The 21996-nt window shown below is 42.6% G+C and overlaps 1 protein-coding gene across 1 annotated transcript in view; it reads left to right on the top strand.

The window, feature by feature from the left end:
• il16 (interleukin 16) overlaps positions 1-21996 on the top strand; it is a gene marked incomplete at its 5' end in the record, with an annotated part of 54539 nt that extends 32543 nt beyond the window's left edge. The window contains 15 exons of the mRNA XM_079217439.1: positions 2436-2553; positions 4734-4866; positions 5516-5603; positions 6143-6351; positions 6478-6615; positions 8468-8620; positions 9706-9762; positions 11299-11386; positions 12243-13330; positions 14134-14282; positions 14569-14734; positions 17446-17547; positions 20524-20755; positions 20867-20995; positions 21558-21996. Of these exons, the coding sequence (XP_079073565.1) occupies positions 2436-2553; positions 4734-4866; positions 5516-5603; positions 6143-6351; positions 6478-6615; positions 8468-8620; positions 9706-9762; positions 11299-11386; positions 12243-13330; positions 14134-14282; positions 14569-14734; positions 17446-17547; positions 20524-20755; positions 20867-20995; positions 21558-21742 (3035 nt within the window). The 3' untranslated portion in view covers positions 21743-21996. The remainder of the gene's footprint in view (positions 1-2435; positions 2554-4733; positions 4867-5515; positions 5604-6142; positions 6352-6477; positions 6616-8467; positions 8621-9705; positions 9763-11298; positions 11387-12242; positions 13331-14133; positions 14283-14568; positions 14735-17445; positions 17548-20523; positions 20756-20866; positions 20996-21557) is intronic.

The raw sequence follows: 21996 nt of genomic DNA, 5'->3' as shown, positions 1-21996 counted from the left end.
AATTTTTAATTAGAGTCATAGCGCCACCTAATGGCAACAGGAAGTAAATATTTCTATACTTTGGCTTGCTTCTCTTAGTCGGTCAATCAGATCAACTTCCAATTACTTCTAGACAAACATAAGACTTTCATGATGCCAGCCCCTAAAGCTTTTGATTTGTTGTGTAACGCTGTTGCCGTGGCGCCCCATCCTTGCGGTCAACAACGAAGCTACTTTTGAGGGACTAAGCATGCTCGAAACGTAACTAAACTTGCCAAACACATTTAAAGGCAAAGATGTATGTGTTTGATATGACTTGAATGACTCAAAACTGGAACTTTGGTTCGATAGCGACCCTCCTACAATTATTCAATTAAGCAGCCCCAGCGCTACGGCTGACTTACATGTATGAAACTTGCTAGGAATATGTAACAGATGTAAACTTAAAAATAACTCTCTTGGGACCATGCTCTAAACTGTACAGGAAGTCAGATAGCGCCCCCTAAAAAAACATGTTTTTTTTGACAACCTGTGAGTTGTGAAAGCCCACAGTTTTTGCCCCCTATCACCAATTGACCTGAAATTTGGCACACATGTCTGGTTGTGTCTGCTCTACAAAAAGTACATGGTCACACTAAACTCCGCCTACTTAGAATTTCCCCTATTTTGAATTTTGAGAGAAACTATTTTCCCCTCAAATCTTCCTAAACGCTGGCTTCGATTTGTACAAAATTCTCTGTGGATCATTAAAGGTTCAATTTCATGAAAATATATCAAATGCTTGTTTGTATCTCATTGTGTTCAAAAGAAAAGGACCCATTAACTTCTTAAGGGTAAATTCAACTAAATTCAACAAAGCAGTCCTTGCAGTACGTTCAACATAGATATACAACATTTGATAGGCGTATGTACCACATATAAACTTAAAAATAACTCTCTTGGGATCATGCTCTAAACCGTACCAGAAGTCGGCCAATTTCATTTTCTTCGTTCATTTCTAGTTCAAATTGCCATAGTTTCCCAGTAGGTGGCGCTCTGACTATGAGTTAATATTGACATGCAGAAGTCTTCAAGCCATGCCTCTCATAAAGCATGTTAACTTTGGAACAGTTTTGACAAAGTACAGTTGAGTTACAACAGCTTGCTGTAAGATCAAGAACCATATGAAATAGTTGCACACCATTTCCACACCGTTCCATGAAACCTCAAGCTTTTGATCACTTTTATTACATATTTTTATCTGTATAGATATTTATATACATATTTACACATCTAAAATATATATATATATATATATATATATATATATATATCAAATACATACAAAAAAAAAAGTATATATATATATATATATATATATATATAATTTTTTTTTTTATATATAACATATACACAGAGCACTAACTAAAAGCAAAGCTGAACAGGACCTCCTCTCTCTCCCTGAGGTGCGCTGCTGCTCCGGCCCAGCGCTGAGCTGACCAGTTTTTGAAAGAGAAGGACCGACCTCTTCATGAGCTGAGTGACACACTATGGTTGGCAGACCTGGCCTCTAGTTGATCTTATCATCATCTCACACTGAACAAGAGCCTGCAAGGCAAAGCTGCTTTTCCAGAGGTCAACCTTTCAGCGATAAAAGAGGAAATATGTGTCTGTCATCACATTAAATGACATAACTCAGTCAGAGCTTCCCAGATCTTTCTGCCATTGAGAAAGAATTCAAGCTGTTCTCGACTCCCTTCCTTTTTTTTTTTTTTTTTTTTACTCCAACGTTATTTTTACCAACTTTATTTCAAAGGAAGGGCAATTTGCTAACTTCCTGTTTCAACATATAAACAACAAGCGACTTTTTTCCCTCAAAAAGTCTTTTGAGGGAAAGAGTAGACACTACAACGTCTTGTCTGGTATGTTTAGACCAGACACTGTATACCAGAAGGTTTGACATGGAATTGCAGAATTAAAACAATACGGCTACGTGTTCTCTTGCTATTCTCAACCGCCGCCGTAACTACAACAACAACAGACACATACGGCCGAAAGTCGGCAGTTAACAGGGCCGCCTGTTAAACCGTAACACCTGCCTCCCGAGCTGCTGTGAGCACGGACCAGGGCTCGTGGTCGGAAGGAGTGGAGCTGACCAGGGCTTTAGGCTCAGCCCAAGCCGGAGCCAGGACACCTCAGGGACTGTGACCGGAGGAGGCGAGGCGACATCATGAACACGGTCGCGAGTTGTTTCGGTTTGTGCTGGAACAAAGATGATGGTGTCCATGAGCTTCTCGGCGTCCTGATTCTGTACGGTGTGGATATTCTTCCATCCAGCTCTGGGACTTTATCAGCCAGGAGCAGCTGACACATTCAGCTTCATGTTAAATCTCTTCAAATCAAACCTTTAATCAAAGAAATTATAATTATGACTCATATTATAATCAACGTTTATGAATGCATATGTAATTTTCCAGAGACTGGTGTTGGTCTGGGTATTGGACTATGCTGTGTTCCATCTGGTGCCAGGTGCCCAGGCATCTACATCCACACCCTCTCTCCTGGATCTGTGGCTCACATGGATGGCAGACTGCGGTAAGCATACATCACTCCAGTACACACATTTCTCTCCTGTAATTAAGTTTGTACAGTAAGTCAGTAACACAGTGTATGAGTTCCCATTTCCCAGGAAAAAGGAAAATGTGTGCGGTGTGCAGTGAATCAAATCCTTTGCATTTGATTGGGCGGCTAAAAACGTGGGCGGGCTTAGAATACAGTGCGATATGGAGCTGCAGAGGACTGAGTCACCATACATCTCCCTTGATGCTAAAAGTTGCAGATTGATGGATGGCTGTATGTCATGATCATATTGGTTGAAATTGTTTGGTAATGTCTTACATAAGCACACATCATATTTACGTAGTTTTACAAGGAGAAAATATGATTGAAAGACTTGTTATGTTTTGTGTGACTGTTTTGTGTGACTTCAATACAATTAGGAGTATGTTTTTAAATAATGTACTGTATATATCATTTGTAAAATATACTGCCTGACAGATCATTGGGCAAGCCACCCATTGCTACACTACGTGTAACATGTTGAGTTTCATAGCGGCTCCCCGGCAGTACCTGCAGCAGTGGAATGAGGTGCTGGTGCAGCTCTAGTGTGTCTGTGTGTCCTTAGCGGGCTTCCTGCTGCTGGGAGGTCCAGCTGACCTCAGTGTGAGCTGATCCTTGCTCTGCAGACCAGAGTGAAGGTGGACACTGGCTGAAGGGCCTTTATAGAAACAATTATTAAGTGCACATGAATCCACATTTCCTCACTCGGGTTTCAGTGATGTGTCCCCAATAGTTTTGTGCCATAACAATAGAATTACATTTTATATTTCCAACATATATTAAAATGGTTAGTAACACTTTATAATAACTGCACGTTATGCGTTAGCATTAGTTAAGCAAATACTTAATTCTTCATTTATAAAGCATTGTTCCAACATTTACACAATATGCAATTTATAAACACAGTTATAAATGTTTTATTCTTGATTAATAATAAGCTTGACTATTATGCGTTTCATGATTGGGTTTTCATTCTTTATAAATGATGGATTCGCCATTTGTAAATTAAATAATATATATTACAAACCAATCATTATGGACTTATAGATAATGAATAAGAAGTGTTAGTAATTGATAAAACAAATGTATTAAAATGTCAATTCATTCATTCATGTTTATATATATATATATATATATATATATATATATATATATATATATATATATATATATATATATAATGATTTAGATATGCACTAATGGTTAGGGACTATGTTAACATGTGCTTTATGAACGCGTTTTACTACCGCAATTCATGATTAATTGCTGCTAACCCTAACCGGTCGGGGGGGGGAATGACCCGGACTGGAGGCATCGTCGGGCTGTGGGAAGAGCACTTTGAGAAACTCGCTGTGGCTAGATTGCTACATTGTCGGCCGGCTTTCAGTGAGCAGTGTCCCGCTCAGGACTGCATGAAGCAGGTCAATGTTCTGGAGCTATGGGCCGTGTACCTAGAGCTCAAACATTTCCTGCCATACTTGAGAGGAACACGTGTACTTGTTCGGTACAACACCTCGACCGAGTTCCTCGTAAACCATCAGGGAGGCACTAGGTCTGCAAAGCTGTTACAGGTGTCCTGTGCCCTTCTGACTTGGGCAGGCCTGACCAGCCTTCAGGCGATGTATCTACCAGGAGAATGGAACTAGGTCGCAGATTCCGTCTCACGTCACAAGCCTCCATCGGGGGAGTGGCGGCTTCGTCCAGTGGTGGTGCACAGCATCTGGGATCTCTTTGGCAGGGCCCCCACTGGTTCTCCATAAGGGAGAGGACCAGTCCTCTGGGTCAAGATGCCCTGGCTCACTCGTGGCCAGAGGGCCTTCTCTATGCTTTCCCTCCATTTCCTCTCATCTTGCCAATGCTCTTCAGTGGTCTTCAACAAGGCCACAGACTTTGATGTTGGCCCCTCTACGGCCAGCCAGGATTGTGGGTGGTTTCCCCCATTGCACAGACTCTGCTAAAGCGGGACGGCATGGAGCTTCCCCAACAGGAGGGACCTCCTATTGATAGGCTAACATGTTTCCTCTTCCTAGCACACTGGGTAGGAGTTATGCAGGCAAGCAGTGTTGCAGTACATTCAGCACTTCATTTTGTTTCTTCAGTGTTCTTCTTTTGTTTCTTTCAACATCTTTTCCTGAACTTTTCCCCTCTCCCTTCAGATGTGGAGATGAGATCATGGAGATCGACGACACTGTGGTTTACAACATGCTGCTGAATGATGTCTACACAGTACTGAGCCAGTGCACACCAGGTCCAGTCCACGTCATCATCAGTCGACACCCCGACCCCAAAGTATGCAACACCTCTACCTCAGTTAACATGTTAATGTGGCTTCTTAGTGTACTTACTTTATTGTATACATGCTGCTGTAGCAATTTCCCCTTGAGAGATTCTCAAGGAGAATTTTTTGTCTTCGCTACAGCAGCATTTATACATACAGGTAAGCAATAAAATATAGAAAATGAAAAATATGTACCAAATAGAATAGAATAATAAGAAACATGCACAATATATACAAAAAGAATAATAATATTAAATGAAATTAACTAACAAAACAAACAAAACAGTCGTGTCGGCAAACAAACAGTGTTCAAACAATGATTCATGGGTTACACTGCAGACCTCAAACAAGACTGCATCTAAATCCATGCTGGCTCTGTGATGATTACAGGTGATTACAGGTGATGACTGATGATTGCAGGTGATTGCAGGTGATTGCATGTGATTACAGGTGATTACAGGTGGTTGCAGGTGATTACAGGATGATTGCAGGTACATTCCGACAGCAGTATGAGCAAATGAAAGCATGTAAACAGTAGAAAACCAAAGTACAAGGATAAGCCTGCAAGATATGTCTCCTTTAAAATGTTTGTGAAATGACTCAAGAACCAAAACATTTCATCACCCTGACTTATTCATTCCAACCTTCTGTGTGTCACAGGTGTCAGAACAGCAACTGAACGATGCCATCGCTCAGGCAGTGGAAAACAGCAAACTAAAAAAGGATAAGAGCCAGTGGAGCATTGATGGTGAAATATGTACTTGGTCGTTATTCATTTTCCAGTCACATGGACCTGGTATGGCCGGTTGTCAGCTCTAAAAACAGACTCCAAGTTAAGACTTTCTAAGTATCGTAATTTACATAGATATTTCTTTAATGAGCAAGTCTAATGAGCTGAGTTTTAAAGTTCATAATACTATTCAATACAAATGATCATATAATGTGTTCTGTTGATTTAATGGTGTTAAACTACTACTTATACTAATAAAGACCCAGTTTAATAATATTCATACAGTGAAGATAACTGTATTTATTAGTATTAATGCAGTGATGATAACTGTCTTTAATTAGTATTAATACAGTGATGATAACTGTGTCTTTATTAGTATTAATACAGTGATGATAACTGTGTCTTTATTAGTATAAGTAGTAGTTTAACACACAAAAAAACCTCTATTGACACATTAATCAGCATCACACACAATTTTCTCAAGGAATGGGTCTCTGGTTGTCATCATAATTTATAACTTTTTTTAATTGTTTTAATCATTTCATCTTTTCTCCCAGGGCTGCGTAGACCGGAGTCTTGCTCTCACAGCCGGCCCCGATGTGACCGTTGTCTGGGGAGGAGTTTCAGTCAGCTGACGGTTGGACGAGCACAGAAGGCCACGACCCGCTCCTGCAGCGACCACAGCAACGGTGCCACCCACCCCCCCACACACAGCCCACACAGCCGTCAGCCATCAGCCCGCGTCCACAGCCTGGACACTCCCAAGGTACCCAGACATGCAGCCGGTTGTATGAAGAAGGTTCCAAACACAGTTCATGGGATCAGATGAACATGGAAATCGATCAGAATCCAAGTGTTTCTCGTCTTATCCTGTCCCGTTCTTGTTGTGTAGTCGATGAGAGAGACGTGGTCTGAGAACAGACTGTCGGTGCCCGTGTATCCTGATGAAGACTATAACCTCCCATACAACTCTGCTGCTGCCGACCTGTCCAGTCAGCAGGCCCTGGATCTGGCCTCAAGGGGCTGCAAGGTAACCATCCATCCAATTCAAGTCAATTACATTACTTGTGTTTATTTGGACAGCCCAAAACTACACATTTGCATCTGAGGGCTTTACAATCTGTATACATACAACATTGTGGACGACTGTGGCTCAGTGGTGAGCAGGGTCGTCCTTCAATCAGAGGATCGGTGGTTTGATCCCCGTCTCCGCTAGTCCATGTCGATGTGTCCTTGAGCAAGACACTTAACCCTACATGTCTCCCGTAGCTGTTCTGCAGTGTATGAATGTTGATAATGATGTGGCTCCTTCATGGTAGCTCCTCCCATCAGTGTGTGAATGGGTAAATGATGTCATGTAGTGTTAAAGCTTTGAGTGGTCGGAAAGACTAGAAAAGATCTCTACAAGTACGGGTCCATTTACATCCTGTGACCGTTGACCCTCATATCAGAACAGGAAAAACTCCCCAAAAAAACCTTTTAAGGGGAGAAAAAGGGAAGAAGCCTCCACAGAGCAACAGAGGAGGATCCCTCTCCCCGGATGGACAGAAGCAATAGACGTCATGTGACCAGAATGAATTACGTAGCAGAGTTACAGCACATTCAAGGAATATGATATGAATTATTATACTAGTATTTTAGTAGGCATGATGAAAAAGTTACGATCACCAAAAATAACAGTAGATATCGTATAATAATAATGTAACAAGCAGCGGGTACGGGCCCTAGCACCTTTGCGTGTGTCTGGGAACTGTCGGGATGTCCGTAACTATCGGACAACGCGTCCACGGGTTTGACGTGTGTTTCCTCCATAGACTGTTATTGTGAATATATGTCGTGTACATGTCATGTAAATTATGCTGTTCGTCACATAACACTGGGTCCTGTTGCCAGTAGGTGGCGCTATGTGACTCTTAGTGACAATTGGCTCATAGACATAGGGTACATCCCAAGTCCCTAAATTGTCGTTTCCTCGCTCCTCGCTCCTCGATTGAACCGGAAGTGGTTCTGCGCCGCCATCTTGACGGCCATCCCAAAGCTCTTATTCTGCTCGGAGGAGCGAGGAGCAAGGAGGGAAATCGGGGGAGCCATGATCGAGGAGCTCCGAGAGCAAGCTTCCAGGAAGTGTTTTTACGCTGGACACGCCCCCTCGCTGTTCATCTGTTATGTGATTGGACGCTGCAGCTGAGCGGACTGATCGCTGGAGTTTCATACCAGAGACGATCACAGATTAAACTCAAGTTCTATATTATATCTGTTTTCTTATTCACCATCTGGTTAACATATGTTCATTGTAGGTCTGAACAACAAAAGGACCTCAAACAACTGTCTTCAAAGATTTGATCTGTTGTTTCCCTCAATAACTTTTATTATGTATGTAATTAAACTCAGAGAGAGCTGAAGAGAGGAAACACTTGTTTACAACACGTAATGAAGAGAAAACATTTTTATATTGTGGGTTATTTTATAATGATGTCACAATCAGAACTTCAAAACATACCGACGTAAATAATAAATAAATAAATAAATAAGAAGCATTCCGCCAGTAGAAATGGATCCTGCGCGTATAAGCAGGACACATCACAGTATAAATACACACACTGTGTATAAATACACATCACAGTATATAAATACTCAATGCAGTGTATTAAACGGTAACAGACGACAGAGAAAACATCTCCACTCTGACACACATGATAACTTTGTCTTTATTAATATAAGTAGTAGTTTAACCCCGTTAAATCAACTGAAAACATACGATCATTTTTATCAATATTTTAAGTGTGTCAATAATGTTACTTCTTCACATTCTTTTGATAATGTCGGTTCAATTTCTAAATGGTTTAAACCGTAATGCCTGTAACAGAGCGGTGTGTCTGTAGTCCAGCTGCAGGGTGCGTGCTGCTCCTCGCCGGTCTTGCTGGTCTCAGGATGTGACCAGTGAGGAGGGTTACCATGGAGACTCCAGTGGCTCCAGTAGAGGGTCCCCGGTTAGAGATGGAGGACTGGAGTCGTCAACACACACCAGCTGCCAGGTACACCACTCTAAATACAGCTGCTCTGCACTTTATTTTCCTTGTGCATACTTGATGACTTTATTGTTTAACACTCTAGGGTAATTTTCTTGATTTTACGTCATTTTTAAATTTCTCTTTTTAACCTTTTAAGCATCAAGGCATTTTTTAGGATTTAGCTCGAAATAGCATACCCAAACTAAAAAGGGTGTATCTCTGCAACCACAAGGGCTATTTGAATAATTTTGGTGTTATAATAAAGGCAACCCTTGTGAGCTTTTGGTCAGATGTGTAAATATTAGTATATATGTTGCTGGCTAAGAGTAAATAAAGATTGAAACACAGAACAAATAGAAGTTCCACGTCCGCCTATTGAAAAAAGCACTTTCAGGATGATTATCTCCTTGAAATGATGCTTCACTAAGCCCTGAGGCTCTCCCAAATCATCTTCTGACTCACATTGAAGCTTTGCACACGTCGTAAGACACATCCATGTACAGATGTTCAGACGCGGAAGTGGAAACCATATCCGCCAGATTTTAAACCATATCTCTGTGACGTATTATTAAATCCCAAACCAATCCAGATCCAGACCCTTCATTTGGATCTGGCAGGTGTTGGTCAGATATCTTTTGTGTTATTCCAATGATTTCATTTCAGTGTCAAGATGTATCAAACAAATCTGAAGAAAATACACATCACAATCACTCTTCCATCACTCTCCAGTGATACATGAATATATCAAACTTGCAATGACTGCATTGGAGAGCTGGACCAGATCAAGCTCCAATCAGAATCCTTTGGATGCTAATCAAGAAGTGGGATGGGTATATGGTAACCAATGTAACATGTTCTACATTAAAGAGACATTGAGGGCGTCGGCTGCAGCTATACCAAGTCTAAGAGATGCTGCCCAGAACGATCGTTTGTTTTGACCATAACAAGATGTATAAAGTATGTCTGAGGTGTGAGAGATGACAGGGAGACTGCTATGTTCCCAATGTGCTGATCCCCATTATGGTAATCATGTTTCCATCAATGTACTAATCATGCTTCTTCTGAAAAGAGTGATATGTAAACCACGTCTCTCCTTCCACTGTCGGCAGTTCTTCAGCAGTATGTACAAGGCCTTGAGAAAGATCCTGAGGTTCCTCTTGAGGAATGTATGTGAAATGATGTGGCTTCCAGTGTTTTGCTAGTGAATGCATGCTGAACACCTTTGACATGTTATGATTTAATGAAACGTAAAGCTGTCAACCTAGTATCTGAGTTTTAAATTGCCGTAGCTTACTGGTACTACTCTAATAAAGCACCACTTTTATTGGGATTGGATCTAAGGGCTTAAAAAGGGGTGACTTGATAAATCAGTTACTGTATGAGCCATTTGGAAAATGTATTATTACTTACTTACATTACTTGTGGAACGCTATCCCAGTGGATGCTGTCATTATTGCACATGGTTGAACAACCCAATCAGGCAAGAACATTGGATCTCCCAGTGAGTACCAACCAGAATGTTAACGGTGATTTCTATCTTAAAACTGGGTTGTAAAAGGTCTGAAACACACTCTTATTTTACATCAATGTACAGAACTGCTCCTGTACGATGTCCTGGAAGCTTCTTGATGGCAGCATACAGTCTATAGTTTCACATGCCATTTCATAAGAAACATTTCACCTTTCTTTGTGTAGACCAGCAAATTATCAACATTTCAAACTAATTAGTGTTGATGTTGTACAACTGGCTTTGAAAACTCAGGTGTTAGACTGTAATACGGTCCTCAAATACCCATCGTGTGTTCCAGTTGTCCTTCTCATGCTTTCCACATGTCTGCATGTCAGCATGGAAGCAGTGCATGTCATACTCCTGACGTCCAATCAGCTACGCTCCTTCAGCGTTGACAACTCTCACATTTGTATTTGTTTTTTTCTGCCGTGTCAAGTGGATTAATACAGGGTTACTGCTTTATTGCAATTAGATTTGTATTTTAAATGGTTGCTTCATCTAAATAACCAATAAATAAAACATTACAAATTTGTATACAATAGTGCTGAAGGGAATGTATTTAGTGGTTCAGCGCTATGCTGCGTGCACACCAAAAGCGAAGCAAATTTCGCGAGAGTTTATGTGGTTTATACGCGTCATTCGTGCCCAGAAAAGGGGTGTGGCTTATCTCCCTAAAACAGTTTCTGTCAAATAACCACTAGTTCTTCTTTGTACTTGTTGTGAAACTTCCACAAACATCGAAACATCAAACGCCCTCATGTCTGGGTTCATAATATTATCTGTAGGATCTCATAATATTATCAACTTTATTGTCATTGCAGAGTACAAGTACGAGGGAACGTAATGCAGCTTTAGCATCTGACCAGAGGTGCAAAAAGAAGCAATAAAAGTGCAGTATAATGTGCTTGATAAATAACAGATAAATAAGTCATAATAAAACTATCCCACCTTTACTAAACCCCCCAATCTCATTGGACAAGGCCTTCCCTCCCCAAGAAGCTCCATGTGCCGCTGGCTGTATGCATCACGCTTGTTGCTTACTTTATGGGCCCGTTGCTCACTCAATCACATGTTGTGAAAGCAGTAGCAGTTATGTGGATGAATGTCTGAACGGAAGCAGGGTACGATGTTGCACCTCTCTGTGGTTGATACAAGAGAAGCTGTCAAGACACAATACTTCCTGTTTTTGTAGCAGGAAGGAGAACGAATAAGAGAGTCAGAGGGGCTGAAGGAAGCCTTCACTCATCCTGTAGCCTGCACCAACGACAGACTACACACAGGTAGGCGATACGTACTACTGCCTCACATGTTAGCACCTGAATGCAACTTCAGAACCAGCTGAATAATCAGGCAGTTTGATTCAAAGTGACATCAAGCTGATCGTGGTGCTGTGGTTATCAGTATTTCAGTGAAAAGCAACTGAGGTTCCACTTCCTGTTTAAGGCAGGGTTTTTTCGTGTTCGTAAATATAATTAAATCAGATGACAGAGCCCAACCAGGGCAGTAGCAACAGCCTAGTCATAAAGCATTGTACGTTTCCGCAAACCATGGATGCATTGAATGTGGACATGGCTGCGTTTGGTCATAGCGGGTTACGTAGGCCGTAGTGCAGCTGCAGTATCGGGTGAGTTGTAGGCCAAGTGCACTGAGCTTAACAAAGTAGTTGTGTTTCCTAAGCCTAACCAATCCATTCACAACATCAACCACTGGATATCCTATGTTTCTACACGCGTGATACAAGGCTGATATATAACTTATTTATGAAAAATATTTTTGGTTCAGAAACGTCGTAAGCGTGCAATGCCAAAATCTTTGGCGACTCAGTTGGCAGCAATGTTGACAATCACTTGCTTAGGTTAGACCAAAACATCGGCTTAAACATGGCTGGAGACTCCTGGTCTTGTATTGTTTTACTTCCATGATAACCTGTTTTATTAAAATTTGTTTATAAACGTTTAATAGTTTGATATAAATTTATTTGAATGCATGACAAGCAGAGGCCCGGATGATGATTATTTCAACTAGCATGTAGTTCACTGTGAATACACAGTAATATTGTAAATGTGAGACATGAACATGTTTGAACAGAAAACGCCCTCTCAGAATGTTCTACTCTGGTCTGTGTTGCGTGGACAGGTGATTCATCAGCTGAGCTCTGCTTACAGCCGAAGAGAGGAGCTCTCAGGAGGCAGGCTCGTATCGACCAACACGCCCAAGAACAGCTTCAGGATCCTTGGGTTCGCCTTTCAGACAGCTCCTCTGAAGAGCTGACCAAGATCAACCACCACCGCACTTCAGGAAGAACACCGCCTGTCAACGTCCACAGCAAGCTTGCCACCATGAGTGACGAAGAGAACGTGTCCGAGCTCAATGGCTCAGCCACTGATTGGACATCAGACCCTCCGTCCAACATGACACCTGAAAACACGTTGGAAACTCCTTCAGGAGAAAAGTTGGGGCCCCCGGTGGCACCCAAGCCTGTCTGGTTTCGCAAGAGTCTGAGGAAAATTCGTGATGAGCAAAACCAGAAGATACCAGCGAAACCTGCAGAGCAGAGGTCTGCTGTGGGCTTCAACAGAAGCTTCGGTGTCAGATCTACCTCTTCTGCAGCCAACCTGTCCATCAAACAAAAGATACACTCATTTGAGACTTTTTCCAGTCCAGAGGTTCCAGATCAGGGGTGTAGCAGGAGGCCTGTGGCCCCTTCCAACTCTCCTCCTCTGAAGACGGAGTCCAAGAGTCACCCTGCCTCACATGGAGGTCATGGGAAGGGCAAACATGAAATCCCAGAAGAGATCCAGGCAAACCAGTCTGCATCTGTTAGGGAGACAAACAACAGTGTTTCTGCTACACACTCTGCTATCACCTTATCCTCTTCTGAAGATTGTAGTCAAACACCAGCCAAGTCTTTGGATGATGAACCTCCCTCTATCCAATCCCCCACAGATCTCCCACTTTCTGACACCTGTATCATTTATCTGGACTCAGGGACACAGGACTCTGAGCTAGAAGGAGTGGATCTTAACAGGTCCACCGAGTGCAAAGTCCTACCCTCTCTGACATCTATGAGATCTAATAAAGTCGAGGGGGAAAGTCCTCCAGATGGGACAGAGGAAGATGGAGCACAGAGCCAAGAAAGGAGTGCTGTTCCATCCACAGACAGGAACCCTTTGGGAGGCCTGGAGGGAGAGAGTTTAGGGAAAATCCTCGCCTTTAGTAACCAGGTAATCTCTCATGTGAGGAACTATGGGAATGCCATAATGTGACATGTGAACATTATTTAAAGGGAAATTTCAAGTTATTTTAATATTTGTTTTATTCTACCATTTCCAGGAATATGGCAACACTGTCATAACAAAGTCTAATAGTTTAAAATGTGTGAGATCACAGGGTTGTAAAAGTAACAATTGATCCAGATTATCAAAACATTCTCTCTAATGTCCTAATGTCCATCAGGGGGTGATTCCTCTGGTTGTATAGAAGTATTTGCTTCATGTGTTAAAGCTGCATTCTCTCTCCTGACCACCAGGGGGTGACTCCTCTGGTTGTATAGAAGTATTTGCTTCATGTGGTAAAGCTGCATTCTGTCTCCTGACCACCAGGGGGTGACTTATATAGTTGTATATGCTTCATGTGTTAAAGCGGCAGAAAATGACTCTGTTAATGTTATTGTTAATTGTAACGTTCTTTTGATTGTCTAAAAATGTCACTTCTGGTTGCAAAAACAAGATGGCGACGGCTAAAATGCAAAACTCGAGACTTAGTAGTACTCAAATCAGTAGGTGACGTCATTACATCCACTTCTTATATACAACCTATTTTATATCTCAATCTCTCTCTTTTGAGTCTTCTTCAGTACAGCATTGTGTTCATTTAGTAAATGATGCTCCATTTCAAATGCTACTTCCTGATTCTGATCTACCACGGCATTGTCCGGTCTGGGAGTTGTCTGTGTTTTATTCTTCAAACTTGAACCCTTTCATACAATTTTAATTGTATCTTCTCTATGTGTTGTTTTTTGTTCCAGGTTTCACAGGCGCTGATGCGCTCTCTGCCCACGCACCCCTGCCATGAACACCCTGGCTCCCCAGACCTGCAGGACTCTGCTGTGGACTGGACTAACCCTCGGTGGTCTGAGCAGGCCCTGGACAGCCCCGACAGAGGGTTCTCTGTCAGGTAAGACTACACTGAGGAGTCTGGGTGAACATGACATGTGCTGCTTCATTATTTAAACAAGGACTCACCACCAGAAAGTATACAGGGCATGTGTTGTATTCATAAGGAAGTGGTTCAAGTTGGAAAAAACTAAAACACTTCCTGTTTTACTCGAGAAGCATTGACAAAGTTTAGAATAGTCAGAAGAGATATTGAATGCACTCAGTTACACACTGCTAGCATGAACAATGCTCAGGTGTACCTGGCTTTACGCCCTCTCTGAAGTGTTCTCATCCTTTAAACACAGCCTGGCCACGCTGAGGGAGTGCACCATTGAGCGAGGGGAGGGGGGGTGTCATGACGAGGCAGCAGTCACGTCTGCCTGTGCTCACTCTGTCATCTCAGCCATCCCCTCACAGGAAATACAGAGGATGATCCAGGAAGTCAAAGGTCTGGACCAAGAGACCCTGAAGGTAATAAACCTCACAGAATGTTCTGGACAGGTTAAACATCTGTTGTTCTGAGTATATGTACAAACCCCCACTTATAAACATACTGCATCATCATCATCATCATCATCATCATCATCATCATCATCATCGCACACACATCACATATGTTATATTTTGTCATATTTAGTATTATAGAGGTACTCAAGACACATGTTGTAGCAGAGACCCACCCAGAAATTATAAAAATAAATAAACATTCACATTCCTGAGGACATAGAGGGCATCCAATTATAATAAACAACTTAAAGAATCCTTTACTTCATATTCTAGGCCTAGTCGTAGTAAGCACTATGTATACACACGTACATATACACACACACGCACACACACGCATACACACACACATAAATATATTCATTTAAATTACATTTATTTTGTATAGCCCAAAATCACAAGTGTGTGTGTGTGTGTGTGTGTGTGTATATATGTATATATATATATATATATATATATATATATATATATATATATATATATATATATATATATATATATATATATATATATATATATCTCAAAAGCCTTCGTTGGTAACGACGGCTTCCTGTTTGGAGAAACTCATCCTGCAGTGCTCAGGTGGGATTTTGGCCTCTACACACACACATCTTGAAGCTTCCGTGGGCCTCTTGTATGAACTCTGATCTTTAGTTCTTTCCATAGATGTTCTTTTGGATTCAACCTTATTGTTGCAACATAACGATGCATTGGTTACAGAAGGATTTCTAAACGTCTGAATGTTCCAGTGGGCATTGTTGGGGTCATAATCTGGAAGTGGAAAGAACATAATTTCTCCATAAACCGGTCACGACCAGGTGATCCTCGCAAGATGTCGGACAGAAGAGTGAAAATAATGATCAGAAAAGTTGTGCAAGAGCCAGGCACCACTTGTGACCTGGAGTTAGAAGGTCCAGTTGTTTCAAAGAAAACCATAAGTAATCCTCAACACGTGGCCTGATGCACGCTCACCACCATCCATCTGAAGAAAAAACAGTGAAGACAGTGTGTGTGGAAGAATGAGTCAAAAGCCCACCCGAGCACTGCATGAGACGAACTTCTCATACAGGAGGTGCAACAAAGGCGTTTGTGGTGGCAGGAGCGGGGTTGGGCTCGGCTGCAGGGGGGCTCGGCTGCAGGGGCTCGGCTGCAGAGGGGCTCGGCTGCAAGGGCTCGGCTGTACTCGGGGGAGTGCGGGGTTAGAGCCGGAGCGAATGGAAACGATTAGGAACCTGAATACCTGCTGTGCTGGTGTCATTGTGCAGAGGGGAAACTCAGTGGGAAACGGGAGTGCGTTACAATACTTTAAGCATTAAATACATTTCAGTAAGCGCATACAATACTCTTTACCTGTGTCATTCCATTGTATTAGACATAACTTAATTTCCAAACTTATTTGTTTGGTTTTTGTTGTATGTCTGGCTCACTTGGATTGTGAAAAATGGTGACGTGTTCAATGCTTATTTTACCCGCTTATGCATACACTCACCTAAAGGATTATTAGGAACACCTGTTCAATTTCTCATTAATGCAATTATCTAATCAACCAATCACATGGCAGTTGCTTCAATGCATTTAGGGGTGTGGTCCTGGTCAAGGCAATCTCCTAAACTCCAAACTGAATGTCAGAATGGGAAAGAAAGGTGATTTAAGCAATTTTTGGCATGGTTGTTGTTGCCAGACGGGCCGGTCTGAGTATTTCACAATCTGCTCAGTTACTGGGATTTTCACGCACAACCATTTCTAGGGTTTACAATGAATGGTGTGAAAAGGGAAAAACATCCAGTATGCGGCAGTCCTATGGGCAAAAATGCCTTGTTGATGTTAGAGGTCAGAGGAGAATGGGCCGACTGATTCAAGCTGATAGAAGAGTAACTTTGACTTTCATCTCCACTACAAATAGGAAAAAGAGGCTACAATTTGCAAGAGTTCACCAAAATTGGACAGTTGAAGACTGGAAAAATGTTGCCTGGTCTGATGAGTCTCGATTTCTGTTGAGACATTCAGATGGTAGAGTCAGAATTTGGCGTAAACAGAATGAGAACATGGATCCATCATGCCTTGTTACCACTGTGCAGGCTGGTGGTGGTGGTGTAATGGTGTGGGGGATGTTTTCTTGGCACACTTTAGGCCCCTTAGTGCCAATTGGGCATTGTTTAAATGCCACGGCCTACCTGAGCATTGTTTCTGACTATGTCCATCCCTTTATGGCCACCATGTACCCATCCTCTGATGGCTACTTACAGCAGGATAATGCACCATGTCACAAAGCTCCAATCATTTCTAATTGGTTTCTTGAACATGACAATGAGTTCACTGTACTAAAATGGCCCCCACAGTCACCGGATCTCAACCCAATAGAGCATCTTTGGGATGTGGTGGAACGGGAGCTTCGTGCCCTGGATGTGCATCCCACAAATCTCCATCAACTGCAAGATGCTATCCTATCAATATGGGCCAACATTTCTAAAGAATGCTTTCAGCACCTTGTTGAATCAATGTCACTAGAATTAAGGCAGTTCTGAAGGCGGAAGGGGGTCAAACACAGTATTAGTATGGTGTTCCTAATAATCCTTTAGGTGAGTGTATATACACTACATGACCATGCCGATCTGAACAATGCTTGGTGTGAACAAGAGATATATACTGCAGAAGTAACTGTGTGTCTTTTTCCATAGCAACTGGTGGACATCCATGTTGTGATTCTCCATAAAGAGGAGGGAGCTGGTCTGGGCTTCAGCATCGCTGGAGGGTCTGACCTAGAGAGCAAAGCTCCCACAGTAAGCAGCGCTCTATGTTAGTGCTCAACATAGCACCAATGGACACACATGTGCAATTCATACATACGTTGGAATGCCTTTTTAACTTTTAAGGACAAACCTGTGTTGCAAAATGTCGATACATGTATCGGCATTTTGCAACACGGGTTACACAAATAAATGCAGTTGTAGTTTGTTGGTGCTACACAAGAACAATGTGGCACTGTCTGCGCCCATGAGTTAGACATTTTGTTCCTCCATGGAGTGTCGCTGGAAATGATGCTTTGCAAATAGTCCAACAGGTGATCTGAATAACCTCCAATCAATGCAGGGGAATGAATGATGGACCACTGCAGCATTGTATACTGTAAATATAGTTTAGACTGCATGCTATAGTAAGTCACTACATATCCACCAGAAGGGTTGTTTTCATTCAATAAACCGAACATTAGATATTTCTATCATTTGTAAGTTCAAGTCATCTCAAATACAGTGATCAGTACTGTGATGGTGGAGATCACAATGTACACTACTTTATAATACGGGTAGATCAAATCAAGCATTCTGATTGGTTGAGAGTGAGTCATGGGGTGTACTTTATTCCGCCATAAAGTACTGTACAGCCTGTTTACATTTAGAGCGTTCCATATCAGTGCTCTTAAAATAAAAGCTAGATTTAAATTGCGCGACCGTTAGTTGTCATTTCAAGATTGACAGTTAAAAACATGTTTGTGTAAACTTTGATATTGTAACGTCCGCAGTAACGACTCGCAGACGTTGGTTTCCTTAACTTGCAGGTGTATTGCTTGAGTGTTCACTATTGCAACGGGGCTCTTCGCTAACAGTAACGTTAGCTCAAACGGAACAGCTAACAAGCTCACTTAGCATAACGAACGACAACACACATATCACTTCCTCCCTAAACACCCGCCTACCCTCCTACTCCACCAATCACAGGCCGCAACCCTACCAAGAAGCACGCTGCTTCCCTGTGATTGGCCGGAGAGAGTGAGAGGCCCCTGACCGACCCCTCCCCACCAACAGACGCCTGTACAGGGTCACTACAATGTTTTGGGGGGAATGACTTTTGAGGAGAATGTCAGTGGTCCCTGTTCCTGCTGTACAGTCAAACGTTGATACTCACCACCAGGAGAGCAGAGCAGATAACGCTCTGAGAGAGACTAGTTAGCGGGGAGCGAGGGCATAAAACCAGAAACTAAGATGAGGAATGAAAAGGGTTTGATCACAAAATCGTGATCATTTCCAGTGAGAGATAATTACGTCGGTAATTTCCCGATGCGAGGCAAGTTCTCTAAACATCATGGAGGAGAAAAATGACGGAGAAAAGACGGACAGAAGCAGCGAGAGCACTGGAGCTTGATAACTGAAAGCTCTGACTCCCATCCTACTTTTGAAGACTCTGGGAACCACAAGTAACCCTGCATTCAGTGAGCGCAACGCTCTAGTGGGGTAATATGGTACTATGAGCTCTCTAGTGGGGTAATATGGCACTATGAGCTCTCTAGTGGGGTAATATGGTACTATGAACTCTTAAGATATGATAGTGCATCATGAGTTAAGGCTTTGTAGGTGAGGAGAAGTACTTTAAACTTGATTATCAATCTCACAGGAAGCCAGTGGAGAGCAGCCAACACAGGAGTAATGTGATCTCTCCTCGTTATATAGATCTAGTCCTTGTTAGTACACGACCTGCAGCATGCTGGATCAACTAGAGAGACCAGTTAAATGTCCTCAAACATCCCTGGGAAAAAATTGCGAAATACAAACGTTCACTAACCAATCTATACACATACATTTCTTTACAATTAGGAATACGCATTCATTCTTTTTCAGATCCCCTTTTGCAACAGCGTTCGTCCTCAGGTCCACATAAAGTAAAACACACTGATATGACATACAAACATGAATACAAACATAGACTGTCTTGCGCTAGATTTCATAGAGTCAAAGCAATCAAAATATCAATCAACAACAATCCTTGTACAGAGGTTCAAACAGGCCAAGGTCCAGATATATACTTTGAGCAGCATGAGGCAGTCGGTCTGAGGTCAACAGTGGGATAGCCTTATACTGGAAGCTATTTAATTGAGTTTCCTTCGAGCAAAATTAGTTGAGTGGATTTTAGAATCCTAACATGTCGGCGGTGTATATGTCTAGAGCTTTCATTGTGAAAGGTAAGAACATAAAAAGTAGATCTGGTCTGCGCTGCCTTTGTCAAGGTTGAAAGGAACAATACAGATTGTGGGTCTGGTTAAAACTAGAGGATCTCCATGTTGTTGTTGTACTGATTAAATTAAACTCAACTCATTCCTCATAGCATGGCTGGATGCCTTGAGGTGTAATATGTTCCTTTTGTGTAGAAGTATTCATTTTGAAAAAATATGACGTGCAAATTAAACGCACAAAAGAAAAGCCCCGGCATGTACAGGCCCGTCTGTACAAGTTGTTTACCCTTCTACAATTTTAACGGTGGCTCACTTTTCAATGCTTTCAAAATGCATGCAATGACTACAGCTTTCAAAAAACAGTTTTCTTAAGTGAAGGAAATATGTTTAAGGGCATTGAAGGAAATTATCCTGGGGATGTGAGAGTCAGTTAGTGGGGGTCCTGGTCTTTGTTGATGAACCCGACTGCAGCTGGAAAGGAACTGTTCTTGTGGCGTGAGGTCTTGGTCCTGATGGACTGAGGTCTTGGTCCTGATGGACTGTGAGGTCTTGGTCCTGATGGACTGTGAGGTCTTGGTCCTGATGGAGCGTGAGGTCTTGGTCCTGATGGAGCGTGAGGTCTTGGTCCTGATGGACCTCAGCCTCCTGCCAGAGGGGAGGGACTCAAACAGTTTGAGTCCAGTGTGAGGGGTCAGCTACAATCTTCTTTGCTCGCTTCAGGGTCCTGGAGGTGAACACGTCTTAGAGGGATGGTATATTGCAGCCAAATTAACTTTATTGATCTCCTGTGTGAGACGCTCATTGTCTTCAGGTCCACAGAGTGTTTCCCAGCGGCCTGGCAGCCCAGGAGGGCACCATTGAGAAAGAAGATGAGGTGTTGTCTATAAACGGTCAAACACTGCGTGGCGTCACTCACGCCGACGCCACCGCGGCTCTGCGTCTCGCCCGCTGTCTGAAGCAGGCGGTGGTGGTGGTCTGCAAGAGAGCGGGTGAGGGAGAAAGAGAGGGAGGAAGCTGCAGGAGCGATGGGCCCAACCCGGCAGGTGAGTCCCAACACCTTGTTGTCTGAAGCCAAAAACACGTCCATGTTCACGTAGGCCTAAAAGGTTCCACATGAAGGACGTCGACCATGTAAGTTGTGTTTTGTTCTGCAGTGGAGGAGCAGGGGGCGCCGCTGAGTTTGGAGCTGGAGAAAGGAGCTGGAGGAGTTGGCTTCACTCTGGAGGGAGGGAGAGGCTCCATCCTTGGAGACAGACCTCTAGTCATCAACAGGATCTTTAACGGTACAATGGTTTCATTCTACTTACAATAAACTAATTTAAACGTATCAGCGCTACAAAGCCACCTGTGGTTTTAAAAAGTGTTTCAAAAAGTTGTGTTTGTTTAATGAAGGGGACAGAAAGGTGAATTCTGAGAGTTCTGTGAATCAATGTTTCCTCATAAAGGAGGAGAGGTACTAGTTCCCTATACAACTGTAAACTACTGAAGTGATCACGGTCACATCTTATCCTCTGCTTCCTTGTTGAGTCATGGAGAATCCAAACCACCTGGAAGCAAACACATTTGAGGTAGAACCGGGTAGTAGTGCACGTCACCTTCCTGTGACCAGAACTAGTATTACAACAACAAATACTGATCCTGTTTTCACAGGGGAAAGTGAAGTAACTTAGAAAGATTATCCTGGAAAACCTCTTTACTTGTTGAGCACAGGAGAGAAAACCATGTTTCTCTCAGGGCCTCTGTACATTTTCACTGAAGGGAACTAAAATAGTGAAAGTCGGGTGGTTTCCCCGTACGGACACCGGTCAGCAGCAATCACCCCAACAGTGTGCCTCTGTGTCTCAGGTGGAGCAGCAGAGCAGAGCGGTCTGCAGCATGGAGACCAGCTGCTCCAGGTCCAGGGGATCAGCCTGCAGGACATGACCCGCTTTGAGGCCTGGACCATGATCAAGGCCTTACCTGAAGGACCCATCAGCCTGGTCATCAGGGGGCCGCTGGGGGCAAGAGGTCAAAGACATGAAACCCAGTAACAGCACTTCAGTCAGTGATCCAACTTCTCAATAATTTATATTATAATTATAGCACATTTATGATCAGTTTAAGTAATAATAATAAGTTTGTAAAAAATAGTAAATTCAACCAAATCCTCTCAAACCCCTCTCACTTTGACCACGTCCCAAACACAGATAATGATCAGAGGCTCCAAACCCACGAAGACTACGTCCCAGTCCACTTAGCGGTTAGCATATCAGCAGCTAATGTTAGCACTTCTATGCTACGCTAG

This window comes from Taurulus bubalis (assembly GCF_910589615.1).
Source record: "Taurulus bubalis genome assembly, chromosome: 4".
NCBI lineage: Eukaryota > Metazoa > Chordata > Actinopteri > Perciformes > Cottidae > Taurulus > Taurulus bubalis.
This window is presented reverse-complemented; position numbering and strand designations above follow the sequence as displayed.